Source organism: Poecilia reticulata, linkage group LG3 (assembly GCF_000633615.1).
Source record: "Poecilia reticulata strain Guanapo linkage group LG3, Guppy_female_1.0+MT, whole genome shotgun sequence".
Taxonomy (NCBI): Eukaryota; Metazoa; Chordata; class Actinopteri; order Cyprinodontiformes; family Poeciliidae; genus Poecilia; species Poecilia reticulata.
Genome location: NC_024333.1, coordinates 19,329,135 through 19,343,737, shown reverse-complemented (window position 1 = coordinate 19,343,737; position 14,603 = coordinate 19,329,135). Strand labels below are relative to the sequence as shown.

Below are 14,603 nucleotides of genomic sequence, written 5' to 3'. Positions count from 1 at the left end.
TTACTTATATAAAATAAGTTCTAGACTTGAAGTTTGATTGGTAAATATTGATATTCTAGATTCTAGCACATATTTACTCATAATAAGTAATATTTTCTTAATATTAAGCTTTTATATCTTACTGAGATAATTAAGTACAAAAACACTTAAAATAAGAAAAATATTCTAACATAAATCCCTCTTGGTGAGAAAAATTATCTTGACAGAAAGAAAACAAGAAAAATCTCCTTAATTTAAGATATTTAATCTTACTAAGATTTCAGTTTTTGCAGTGTATGAAATCAATCCCAAAGATGAATTTTTTTCAGCATTTTCTCTTGAACTGATTTAGTTCACTGTGCCAGTCTGTCTTGGCACCCATCTGTTCAGCAGCTTCCTGTTTTTTTCCCCCTTCTTTCCAACATGAGAACTAGCCTAATTTGGCTACTATTGAACCACATTGGTCCAAGTTAAGCCAGGGCCCCTCTGAGACTTCCTGTCTTTATTTGTTATCTCATGGGAAAAGGCTTCAAGGTCCAGGCATGGGATGCAATTCAGACCCTTAATGCCCAGCTGAGGCGGAGAGAAAAACTTTCTTCTGGTGTCTGTGAACGGATTAAGGAATATTTCAATAGAGTTTGTAGTTTTTAGTTTACTGTCCTCTCATACACCTCACTCACAGTCATAGCTGTACACAGTGTACAGGATTTGTTTCAGAAAATAATAGTTTCAAATTGCATATTTGTGAGTTCTTACCAGCTTTCAAGCACTGATTGCATCGTCTTTCTTTTGAATTCATCAGCAGATCCAGTATAAGATGAACAAGTTCTGTTCACCTAGTGATCCAAACAGGTTTAATGCTGTCCTATTTATCAGATTGTAAAATAAAGAAGACTTTCATCCGTCTCCAAGGACAACATCTGTCAGAAAACAATCTAATTTGGGATACTAATATATTTATACTCATTCTGCAATTTAAAGTGTCTAATTCTAGACGTTTATTATATCGTGTTGGATATTTATTTATTCACGTTTTCCCCTGAGAGTCCATCTGCAGAAGTGAAACGTCAGGTTTATTTAGGATACGGTCCGATTATGAATTTTGTGCAAAGATGCTAGGATAATTTTCTCTGAGATCATGTTTGTATTTGTGTAGATGTGACTTTTCAGTGGAACAGGTTTTGATTTGAGGTAAAAATTTAGATCGTCTTCTAGATCTCAGCTTGTTTTGTCCGTTTAAATTTGGGAACAGTTACCTGAAAACGTGTTTGCTTTGTGGAGGCCCTGGAAAAGTATTCACACACCTAGATTTAGTTGACCTTATATGGATTTTATATGATACAACAACACAAAGTGATGCATAATCAGTGATGTAGCAGAGCATCGAAGTTTGCTGCTGCAATGTGACGGAATGGGAGGATTTCAACAGGTCTGAACACTTTTGCATGGCAACTTAAGAGGAGATGATGTCTGCTCATTGTTCAAACAGCGTTTTGGATTTGGATTACTGGACCATGCATTTGTCTTTCAAGAACTCTGTAAAGCAAAGATCATGTTTGTTAAGCTCTTCATCTAAAAATCAATGCTTTTTGGAGACCAGATCATCCTCTTTTCACCAGACAACTTACATCCATCTGCTTTCAGGCCATAACATGCATCGGTGCACACATGTCTTCTGTTTAATTTCAGAGCACATTATTTTCCTGCCTTATTTTCTCCAGCTGTTGTGCTTCAAAGTTCAGAGTAGCAGGTGACCTGCGGAGTTTCACCGTTATATCCTATTTATCCAGGAAGGCCCTCTGACACACACACACCCACACACACGCCCTTACGCTGTGGCGCACAGATGAAATTAAAACAAACAAATGCAGGAGTAAACATTTCAGGGCTGTGACTTAATGAGGACACTCCTAGTGAAAACAGCCGGAGTTCCGGTGGTCCTGTTTGTCAGCGCGGTGCAGCTGCGGATCAGATGAAGCCGGTTGGAGGTTCTGGCACTGGTCCCCCCTCCACCCTCACCCCAGGCCCATATTCCACCTCTGGCTTGGTGATGTCTCAGATCTTTGAGGTCATAGACGGAGAGCGGCTGTGTGGAGATCATGAGGTCTTCTGTCAGGGTTGGATCGGAGGAAAGTGCATCATCAGAAAACGGAGTGAGATCACTTTATGCTTTATGAAACTGAGAGGTGTTGATTTGTTAAGCTTTTTGAAGTTCTGCGCCGCAGTGAAAAGTTTATGCTTGTGACTCTTGTTCCAACTGTTGGATCACAATATCCAGAAACCATGTCCTCAGAGTGACTGATAACTCCCATGTTGCCTCTTCTTCTTCTTCTTCTTCTTCTTCTTCTTCTTCTTCATGTTAATATTTAAAGGAATAAGTTTCAGTGGCAAAAACACAAAAGGGATTGTAAGAGTTGAGGTAAAAATTTAATTCTGTTCGGATCCGATCTCCCGCAGGATTGCCCTGGGCAACAGAGCTGTGCAGAGAGCAGGCTCTCTGTGGTTTCCTGCCAGCTCCTTGTAATGTTCTGTCTCTGCGATCAATTTCGTTTCTCCCAAGGATTTCCTCTTACCCTTTTTTAGACCCGCTGTCGGTTTTTCATTTGGTACGAATGCCCAGCTTCAGGTGGCACGTTTTATTGCTGCTGCTAAGAAGCCGCCATACAAATGGCCTGTTTTCATGTCATCTGTATTCAAACACAGTAAGCAACTGTGCCTCATGAGATCGGCATGCCAGGAGTTAGATTTTATTTTTATTTTTTTACACAGAAATTGTCTATTTGTTTATCTTTTAAATATAGGTGTTTGAAACCCGCCAACAAGAGGCATCTGTGCTGTGGGTAGAATCAGGGTTTGCTGTGGAAAAGAGCTTTCTGTTCTGAGTCAAATCAGACTGTGTTTCCGCCTCCACCGACCCCCTACTGCATGCTAATGCAATCTTGAGTAAGACAAAAAGGCTCTGGGAAACAGAGAGTATTGTATTCATCTAAGTGCTTGAGAAATGGCTTGAAGTAATCCAATATAGGAATAAAAAATGAGTTTAGAAACTATGGAAGCCCTTCTTACCAAGTGAAACTGCTCCATAAAAGAGAAGAAGGCATTCCTATTCTGCCACTTGATTCTAAAGGAGAAAACAAACATGCCAGTTTCATATTTTTGCCTCTTATTTATGTTTCTTTGTGTTCATTGTGAGGGTGTTTAACAGTGGCTCTAAAAGGCCTACACAGTCCTGCTAAGATGCCAGGTTTTTGTGATGTAACACATGTAAATAAAAGAAAAGCATTGCAGTGTTTCTCCACCTCTGTGACATATAGCCCATTTAACTAAAAACAAAAATAATCTTCAAATGGGAAAGTATAAGAGAAAAGAAAATATACTGTTTTTCTTACATTCTCTCATTTGCATCTTTTACCTAAAGCTGCAAATGAGGAAATGTTGAAATGGGAGAATTTCAACAGGTCTGAACACTTTTGTGTGCAGCTGTAAGAGGATCTAATGACTGCTCAATGTTCAAACAGTGTTTGAAACTGTGAAGTTTTGAAACTTCACAGTGATCAAGGGGATGTCGTCTTTGAAAGGTATCATTCTGAAGAAGGCTGCAAAACAATTCCACAACATTATATGTGCAGTGTTTAGAGTGTGACGGTCTTCACTACCGTGATCTAAGGTGATATTTCTTTAACACTAATCCAGACAAGATGGAGACTGTCAAATGAAACAAAATTTATCTTTATGGGCTCATCTCCAGAACTTTTTTTTTTGTTTGTTTTGTTTTGTTTTTGCACAAAAATAACAGTCACCAAAAGCACCATGTACTCATGATGGTGGATATGTGATGCTATGGATAGTTTTTAGACTTCATCAACAAAGGTATGGCCATATTTAATATTTTATTTTGTAGGGCGAGCCAGAGTTCAAAAGTAAATCTGACAGAACGTCTGAGAGGTAACATGAAAAATATGTATGTCTCTACAATCTGAGATTTGGACAATATTTTTGCAGGTAGAGTGAACAAATATGCTGATAAACTCCTACCAAAGAAGACTAAATGCTGAAAATGTATCAACAAAGTATTAGTTTGCTGCAACCAGATTTGTTTGCTTTCGAGTTGAGTTGTACAGGATATATGTATGTCACATTAAAGGCGGATGATTTTTTTAAAAATTATTGTATTGCTGACATTTTTTTCATTGCGACAGACAGACATTTTAACAGCTATGCACTTTTTATGTACACTGTATATGTTTATTAACATGAATTTATTGTATGATTTAAAGGTCCAACAAAACAGTATCTTTAGAATAGTTTTGTTTGTTTGGGTTTAAAGGCCCGTCAAAACCATAACTTTTAGTTTTACAGCTTTTATTGTGGCTTAATAAAAGTTTTATTCAAACTTTATAGTTTCAAAAATGATTAGTGGCAGGATATTTTAAAGCAGTGATCAAGTTGAAGCCTAAAATCTAAATATTTTAACAGTGACGATCAAAGTGTCTCTGTTCTCCCCCAAGTTGTTTTAACAGAAAGAGGCAGAGAAAATGCAAGCTGACATTAAAAAACTATTTTTGTTTAGTTTTGCAAAATCCCAGCTATGGAGAGTAATTGCAGATAAAAACATTGCAAGATTAAAAAAGCAAACTCAGAGACAGCGACATTTGTCTCTGCTCTCCAAATCATCCACACTGTTATTTAGCGGTTCTTCTAAAAATGCACAAAAAATAGTTTATTATATCATATCGATGCATCCTGCAGTTTGCTTGTAATGCTATATTTACATTACTGCAACCATCTCGCTTTGTTCCGAAACAGGAATCTATTTAAAACCTAAGTTATACAACATCAAAGCACATAAAAATAATTAGTTTTAGGGATCAATCTCAAATCTCAGTTTACTTTTCCACATCACCCTCAGGTCTTTCTTTCCTCACCTCCTTCCTCTCTCTTTGCGTCTGTTTTCCCGTTTTTTTGGTTGATTTTTTTTCTCTGGTGATCAGAATTCACCCCTCTGCGGCCTTGTGTCTCGTCTGCCGTGTCACGTGAAGCGAGGTGTCCCAGAAATGTCTCGGTGAAGGCCACAGACACACTTGAGTGAAGAGATAAGAAGTCACACATTCGACTGATCGGTTTCTCGCCTCCCCCGTCCCTGGGTTTTTAACAGCCTCCACTTAAACGACGTCTGACCCCAGTTGATCATTAGCTTAGTAGAAGCAGCATGGCGTCTTAGGGAAACTGTTACACAACACGCTCTGACCGTGTCACCAAGCCCCCGTGGAGCTGCTGGGAACGGTCAACACAATTTGTCATCAGCTGGACGTAATGGATTTGGCTGGCTCTCTGCAGAACTGCGAGAGGCTGCAGGAGACAGTATGGAGATTTACCAACTCAGATTGGACTTTGATTTTGTGAGCAACACGTTTCCCTGGCAACTAATAACCCTGCCGACAGTGAGGGATCGCATGTGTGTTTGCTTTAAAAGTTGGCTCCTGAAGGCTGGGGCTTTTGCGTTGGTGTTGCGTAAATGGGACACAGGTAGTTGTGGTGCACAGATGCTTTATTTACTTGCAAAAGTATTTATTACTGTAATGTTTTCAGATTCAATCACAGTTGGAATGATGGTAAATTAACAGGAAATTATATATGCACTCATTCCCCCCGCCCCCTCAAAAAATGTCAAAAGTATGGATTGCATTTGAATTGAACCTTTTTAAGTTGATACTCTGTAGAACCGCCTTTCAATGCTCCCATATAGCTGCAATCGTTTTGGTTGACCTCATCCAGCTTTCCAGAGACATAAAGTTTGGCTGATTCTTGCTTGCAAAAGCTCAGTCAGAATGGACGGAAAGTGACTGAACTGAATTTTTAACCAGTTGCATTTAGGTCTGAGCTTTCATTTTAGGTGATTCTTTCCATGACAAGCTTCCCCATCCCTGCTAGACAAAAGGATCCCCACAGCATAATGCAGCCACCACCGTGTTTTGTTGAGGAGAGGCTGCGTTCATCCTCTTAAAGGATTTTTGTTGTTCTTGCTTTTATTTAGAAGTTAAAGTGGCTAGGTGTTAATGCACCAATTTTTTTTTACTTTTTATTTCTTAAAAAAAAAAAATCAGAAAGACAGTATGTCATTTTCTTTCCACCCCACATTTGTCCACTTCCTTATTGTTTATTCTTTGTTTTACTTTATGTTCTTTGCATAGAAAAGTTAAAAGATGTAATATCTACAAGAAGAAACTATTTACACCCACAGAAGACTCCACCTGTGGATCCTTCAGTTATCCTCATCTCCATTAAATATTATTGGATAATGTCTGCAATAGGTATTATCCCATTCCAGGCACTAGTCTGCAATATGAAATGTATTGTAGTTTGTTACATTTCAGAAACATGTGAATGAGGAATTATTTCCCTGTATTGTTTTGTCACTAGTCGAAGCCGACTGTACCTTTTAAGAAAGAAACAGAAAAAAGAAAGTACATTTTCCAGATATGAATATCACAAGCAATCCCAGGCTATTTGTTTTTAACCCATATATTCACTATAATATTATTTCAAACAGGGACAAAATCAGATAAGGCTAGTATTGCTAATAATTCAAAGATTTTTTGCTAGTTTCAGGACTGTTCAATAGTGTGATTCTTATTTATCCCGTTAGCCTTCCTCTGACTAGACTTTTTATTTTTTACACTTTCCCCACAACAGTTAATTTTTGTTTTGAGTGAAATTGGCTATATGTCACGGAGGTGGAGAAATAATACAATGTATTTATTTTATTTACATCAGAACACCAGATTGAAGAGACCCCTGGTTTAATTAGTAAGAACACCCATTTAACTAGTATATGAAGTTATTTAATATATTTTTTCATATCTAATAACAAGGAAGCTATAGTTGCTCCCTTTTATTTAACTTCATTTCACTAAAATAACATATCGTGTCTCTAATTTTCAAAAAATTGCAGCCAAGCAGTTTGTTGTGAGGCACGCTTAACTTGCTCATGATCGTCTGTCTGCTGAGGAATAGCAGCAGGAACACTTCTCTGTGTTTGAATGCCCTTGCAAAGTGAAAGGGACATGGAGAAAAAGAATGAGCTGGACAAAATGTGCTGGAGTAAGCAGGTTCTCAAGAAGAGCATCTGAGTGGGAGGAAGCATGAGTTGGTTTGAGGGGAATTTAAAAACAGAGGACAGGAGTCTGAGGTGGGCTCTTTCTCCTTTGAGCTTAATTGGCTTGTCTCTTAACTGAGTGTTCTTGAAAGCTGGCAGAGACGGCAGCTCTGCAGTCGGACGTTTCCTGCAACGGTGGCCACTGAGCTACCCGCTGTGCAAGCTGGCAGAAATAAACTGGACAGAATGACTTTAAATGTGACAAAAGCCGATTCGTTTATCCATACGTCTAGCACTCGGTGGTAGCAAAAAAAAAAAAATTCATATTTTTTTACTGTACAAAATCATTTTTCATTGATGTATGCTAAGGTAAAGATCCTAAGTAGTGACGTAACACCATTTCGTGGAACAGAGCGACGACTAATAAACAGGTGATATCAGACTGATCATGACTGATCCACGACTTTCTATATGACTTCATTTTCTGGAAGCATCTAATCTCTGCAGAGCCTGAACATGTGCCAGTAATTAGCCGTTTCTGTTTCTCTGAAACTGGATTGATTCTAAGAATTAGGGGATCTTGTGTGTTAAATAAATGCCTGTAGGCCCATATTAACCTCTGTGTGGGTTTCTTTCCTTCCAGAGAGGCCCGTGAATGCAGACCAGCAGGAGCGGACCTTGATGAAGGGTGTGTTCAGCGTCCGGAAAGGCAAGACGCAGCTGCACAAGTGGGCAGAGCGGCAGGTTATTCTGTGCGGCACGTGTTTAATAGTGGCCTCTGTGAAAGACAGTCTGGCGGGGAAGATGCACATTCTGCCCCTGGTGGGCGGAAAGGTGAGAGTTCATGATCTAAATTTGCATTGACATCTTACTCTCCACAGGATAGAGGCTGCAACCAAAGCTACACTCACATGTTTGGGCCAAGTAAAAACATTAACATGCAGCTGTAAATCAAATGCTTTGGTATGAAAAATACAAACTCATCTCAGTCCAACGATTGTAAACGGAAAGAGCAGGAGCTTCTTAAAGAGACAGGGACCCAATTTCAAGGCATCCGACTTCCTTTGAGTCATGTTTGACAGCATTTCTAGAACAGAAAATGGTAACAGCTACATGACTGGCCTTTAAAATGACACTATGTGCCTTGAGAATACACAATGCCACAACTTTGAAGATCATGTGTCACTAAAACAGGATTGGAGGCCATTGACTGCTAACTTATCCAGTGCTCCAACTATCAGAAAGAAAACTCTTGATTATTTGACCATGCATCTCTGGCATCGTGTCCTTCCTGTTAGCATTTTCAGGATCCACAAAACTACTTAGACTGGATAACGAAGCCACATGACTGGTTCAGCAACTCCAGAAGGGTAAAGGTCGGGCCCACTGTTCCATGGCCAGGACAGAAGCTACATGATTCCTCTTGGATCCTCTTCAACAACCTGAAATAAACTTTCTAAAGGAAGTTGAGAAATATGATCCCTCATAGCGTGAAAATGCTTTTCATTTCATTTTCTTAAAAACTGGGACCACCATGACAGTCTTGAATTTCTCCAGCTCCGCCTCTTCCATGGAGGAGGAAGATACTGAGTTGATTCAGAAGATCCTCATAGCTCTTCTTCTACTCCCTGACGGTATCCTCAGTGTGGGTCTGCAGTTTCTCCTCCAATGTGTATACATATATATCAGCTTTTCATTATTAAAGACGAACGTTGAGCCTTTTCCTCGGTGTAAATGACGTTTCTCTCCACTGATCATTTGATTTGCCATCTGGTTGCACAAACAACGCGTCATTGATCTAATTGAATTTTACTCATGATAGATGTAGATAAACTAACGGTCTAACTTATGACATGCCAAGAGTTCATTTTTTATTTTTTTTTATGATTTGCTCTTGCATTTTCCCTCAGCAGATTGTGTGTAACCAAAGACGAGTTGGATCATTAAACTTCTGCTGTATGACTTCAGTCAGCATTGACTTGAAACCCTCAGAATCTATAAAACTGAACACAAATCTTAGCATGCCAGGAAAGTAGGCAGTGGGAAAGACTTAAAATTGGTCAGACGTGCGGCTTTATTGGTTGTTTTAACTGTTCATTGTGTGTGAAACACTGGAATAAGCAATATTAAAGAACCACTTGATATTTCCTGTGATCCAGCTAATATCAGTAACGTCTGAACTCAGCATCTCTGTTCTGTAGGAGCAGTAATCATGTATAAAGTCTGAGATCTTTAACATAAACCTGATCATGATTTTGCTCTCTTATTTCCACTGTGTCGAGGTTGAGGAGGTGAAGCGGAGGCAGCACTGTCTGATGTTCAGCTCCGCCGGATCGCAGGCACAAACTTACTTTGTCAATTTCGACACGCTCGCCGACTACCAGCGATGGCACCGGCAGGCGTCAAAAGTAAGCAAGGAACACAGAGCGTGTGGCGGTATGTGCGCAGCGCAGCACAATATTCCTGAAATGGTTTTCTTTCAGCGGCGGATGTTTGTTTCCAGCTGGTCCTGCTGGGTTTGTGCATTCATCAGAGATGTGATGTGGCTCTGTTCTGGTTGATGTGGCTCCTAGACATCTCACTGGCTTCACAAATGAGGTGTTTATTAATTCAAGCCCACGTGTCTACTTAGATTGTACTTACCTCAGTTTGTGGACACATCTGTTTTTTGTTTTTCTCCAGCGTCTCTCAGCAGGAGAGCATTTTATCTTGTGAGTCACTGTGGATTAGCAAATGCTACTTTAGCATCAATATATTTCTGTATTTGTGTCTCACTCTGTTTTTCAGAGAGTGATGTCAACTGCTTGCAGCTGTTTCTCTTCTTGAAGTTCTGCTCTGCTCGGTTTGCTTTGCGCATAATATAATAATTACTGGGTGATGTTGTTACAGCTCCTTTCTGGAGCTGAATGATGCGAGAATCTGAGCTGAGCCAGAGCCAGGAAACAGTTTGCAAAAGAAGGAGACCAGGGATAGGAAGTCATTAAAAAATACGCAATTAACTACAGATTCATGGTAAATCCACAACTTCTCTCTGCCTCCTGTGGTATGGAGTATTTGCTTAGAAAAGGCCTTTTACTGCACTGTAGTTAGGCCGACATGTAGACCAAAGGGTTTTTGTAGCTACAGATCATGACTGATGCAGCTTTGTGGACAGTTTTTATGCAACACTGCATAAATCGTCTAAACCATTAAGTCAGTGTATATGTGCATGAGAGAGCGAGAAAGTCAGTGTGTGCATTTGTATCGTCACAATGATCTCCCAGGAGGAACACTGAGAATGCAAGGATGAGTAAAAAGCAGGAAACAAAGTTCCCATTAAAACGTCGAGGTTAGAGCATTAAAAATGTAGAATTAGACATATAGGTTTAAATTTCCAGCTGGCTTGTCACTTTTTCACTCTTCCCTAAGTCACATACAACTCTGGAAAATACTAAGAGACAACTTAAAATGATCAGCTTCTCTGATTTTAGTCTCTTATATTTGAATAAAATGAACATTGCTCTTTTCTTCTATGAAGTACTGACATTTCTCAGAAATTACAAGTAAAACTTTAGTATTTATTTGCAGAAAATGAGAAATGGTCAAAATAACAAAAAGATGCAGTGCTTTCAGACCTCAAATAATGCAAAGAAAACAAGTTCATATTCATTCATTAACAACAAAACTAATGTTTTATTAATGAAGTTCATATTCATTCATTAACAACAAAACTAATGTTTTAACTCAGGAAGAGTTCAGAAATCAATAGTTGGTGGAAAAACCAGGAGGTTTTCAATGAGGCTCAGTGCAGTAGGCTCTTAATTTTTTAAAAATTAATTTTGAGTTTGTGGTTTTAAATCTGTAAACTAAAGTTATAGGTAATTTCTTATTGTCTCCCTCTTTAAGGAAATTATATAAGTACTGTATTTATTTACTTTTTAATTTGTAAAGTGACTTGACAATGGCAATGTAGCTCAGCCTTTGCACAGACAACCTTCTCATTCACAAGCATTACAGAAAGGAACAAACTACCCGAAAGTCTTAAATTTCCCTCCAACCTGATAGATTTTTCTTGCAATGTCAGGAAACGGCTGGTTGAAAATCAGCAGTTTCTGCATTGACTGCATGACTTTGTACAGTGATTGCATATTGGGCACATGGAGACTTTCAATGTATGCTTTATGATATTAGACTATTTTATTAAAGATGGAAACTAGCTTAAGATAAATCTGGTTCAAAGCATATTTTATTAATATCTTGCACACATTGTCCCTGTTTTGAATAAAGTAATAAAAAAACTAAGGAAAATGCTAGAAAAAAAGAAGAAGAAACAAAACAAGATCAGAGACGATGCCTTTCAGAAAGCCAGAGGTGTGAAAACAGGGGAGGTGATGTAAGTGACAGGGACCAGGGGAATCTGATGTGGGGAGTCTGAGCTGAGGCGCTGAGTGGAAATGGTTTGTGGAAACGAATAAGCAAAGAAAGTACAACAAACAACTGAGCAGGATGAAGATGTTAAAATGATCACCAAAATCTGCTACACAAAATAAACCCAGTATGGCACAGAACCCTAAAACCAAAGAGAAATAATTATCTTAGTCTTTAGCGCTATGACAGTCAATATTTCACACAAGGCAAAAAAAAAAAAAAATCACTTATCTTTCACCCTTTAGATTAGTTTGTGATTTATCATGGCTTGATGTAAAAACGACACTCACGAGGTAGCACTAGCTGTGTAACAGATTATTCAGTGACTAACATTTATCATGTTGTCCTTGCTCCAGATTAAGGACATCCTTCTCTTAGCCTGGCAAACAGAGAATGCGTGAGAGTTTTAGTTTTATTTGTGTAGACCGAATGTATTTCGCTTCTCTCGTTCAAACAAAACTCGGACCAATCACACATATGATGGCTATCCTGCTTTGATACTCTTTTATTTCCCTAACTCGGGGTTTCTGCGACATGAGCAACATCCGGCTCTTTGACCTCTTTACAAAGACTCCTAAAAGAATTTGCTTATTTACAATGGAAACTGAATTTATATGTAAAGACCTTAAAAAGGAATCGCTCTAGGGGTCTTCCATTTGAAATTTTTAATTCAATTTAGTTTATTTTTGAAGTGAGAAGTCCTCTGTTGCTTTATATCCTCATTGCAATTTTTGATGTTTTTAAATAATGTTTTTTTTTTCAGAAGTAAAAAATAAACAGTCATAATTACTGTATCCACAAAACCTGATGAGTTTTCCAAACGTCAAGGGTTTTTGTGGCTCCAGAAAAGTTATTTTTTATAGGTTAGCGTTTTATAGGTGTGTGTCACTTGTTGGTTGTTTCTACATTTGAGTCTAGATTTAGTTTCTGCAAAAAGACTTTGAACATATGAAAAGTGAAGTACAAAATAAAGTTGGATTGACTGATTTGCATCCACTTAAGAGATAAAAAAGGCCCAAAGAAGTCTGAGACTAATTATCACTATAGCAAGTAACAAATATATCAAATATTTGCTGCAATTTTACAGCTACCTCAGATGCTATGTGGAGAAGAATAAAGCGTAAAGAACCCTGTAACTTAACCTTTGTCTAATACAGTAGCAGAGCATTAATACATGTTGCTGGAACACGACAAGACACGTCAGACATTAGCTTAAGTATTTCACTTATTCTCGTCTCTCTTGTTGTGTGTGTGTGTGTGTGTGTGTGTGTGTGTGTGTGTGTGTGTGTGTGTGTGTGTGTGTGTGCAGGTGGTTTCTCAGACGGTGAGTGTGGTGGACCTGTCCTGCTACAGCCTGGAGACGGTGCCTGAATATCTGTTTTACTGTCAGGACCTCACCCACCTCAACCTGCGGCACAACTTCATGAGGCTGCAGGGACCTGGAAGCCTGCTTAACCTCCCCAGGTACCTGGAGATTCACACGTTTACTCGGGATTAGACATTAACACCTGTCAGCTGGAGAACCCAGCATAGCTGCAGCAATGAATGAAAAAAGAAAGAAAAAAAAAAGTTATAACTAGGCTAGCCACCTAGCTAGCCTAGGGGCTAGCCTAGCACCTGGATCGATTGGTTGAAGAATGTACTGTATCAAAGCTCTCTACTTTAACTTTTTAAGTTTGAAAAATTAACAGTGAGAGTTGCAGATTCTCCTCAACCCTGATTTTAAAATCTGATACGGCTGCCTTTCATATAATTTAGCAATACCCGTAGCAAAAAGGGGTTTATTTGCCAGTTGGATGATTATTTTCTCATGGTCTGTACTGTACAATCTCATTTAGTAAGATGTTACAAAATACAGAGAAATACATTCTTATCAGCTTGTACTGCTAACGGGAGCCTGGTCGCTACAATTTGCAAATGGTTGTCACTCTTGGGTCCTGAAAATGGTTAAATTGGCGTTTGAAACCATTCCCTCATCTATGTTCCCACTTTAGAAGTAAATAGAGATCACATGTTCCAGGTAGTCCTCTCTTTTAGTTTATTTGGCAGGGTTTTTTTTAACACTTCTTCGCTGCACTGATGAAGCAAACGTCATCACGAAACAACTCACCTTTTTGGCTTTTGGTGCTCAGTTGCTTCACATCACAGTCAAATTTTATTGACCTTGAAAATGATTGTTTTAACACACCATTAACCAGCTATTATTATCATCATTTTAAAAAAACCGTTTTGTTGGTTAAAATGATAGAAGCAGTTTTAATTTGTTCTATCACAAAAATAATCTTTTAATTTTACTGCTTGTAAAATTACACACAGTGTAAAACGACAAGTTGTTTCATTACTTCATTTATTTCTTACACACTCAGCTCATATGGCATTACTCTATATAACATTTGTATGTGAACCAATATAGAGCATAAAACTACAACAGAAATGTGAAAAGATTTTTATCTGATTGCCATCCATTACCAAGGACAGGAATCTAGCTGCTGTTCATTTCTGCTCTGGTTGTTCTTAAGTGATGTGTCATTAGAGCGGCTGTAGTTAATGACTAGTATCCGTTTTAGATCCTCTTGTCTGCCTACAGCATCACTCATCAGCCCTTTGTTTGTAGATATTACCATTGATAAGAATTTGATGAGATACTTGCTGAGAGCAACACTTAGATTTTACTGTAAAAAAAATTTCTTTTTTGCAAAAGAACTCATAGTACAGATGGAGAATGAAGCAATAACAAAGATGTCCTAAAGGCTAAACAAGCATTGTTTTCCTTTCTCTTTAGGTTTTCCCAGCTGAAGAGTCTGAACATATCTCACAACCGTCTGGGTGTGTTCCCTGAGTGTGTCGGTGAGATCCTCTCTCTGACCGAGCTGAACCTCTCCTGCAACAATCTGCACACCATCCCTGTTCAGATCGGCAACCTGCAGAGGTCAGAGACACATCTGCAGCGCACGTGACATGCACAGAGCACATATGCAAAACAGAGCATGTGATTTGCATGGTTAGTCGTAGCACAAAAATACTGTACAGCAAATAGGATAAACTATTCTATCCAGTTTTAAGAGCAACATGCTGCACAGCCTGCGAGAAAACAAATATTTATATATATTGATGATATATA

At 38.6% G+C, this 14,603-nt stretch overlaps 1 protein-coding gene across 1 annotated transcript in view; it reads left to right on the top strand.

The window, feature by feature from the left end:
- Window positions 1-14,603, top strand: part of phlpp2 (PH domain and leucine rich repeat protein phosphatase 2) — a 41,248-nt gene that overhangs the window by 10,377 nt on the left and 16,268 nt on the right. Inside the window, exons 4-7 of the mRNA XM_008405350.2 lie at window positions 7,719-7,909; window positions 9,358-9,483; window positions 12,792-12,946; window positions 14,265-14,411. Of these exons, the coding sequence (XP_008403572.1) occupies window positions 7,719-7,909; window positions 9,358-9,483; window positions 12,792-12,946; window positions 14,265-14,411 (619 nt within the window). The remainder of the gene's footprint in view (window positions 1-7,718; window positions 7,910-9,357; window positions 9,484-12,791; window positions 12,947-14,264; window positions 14,412-14,603) is intronic.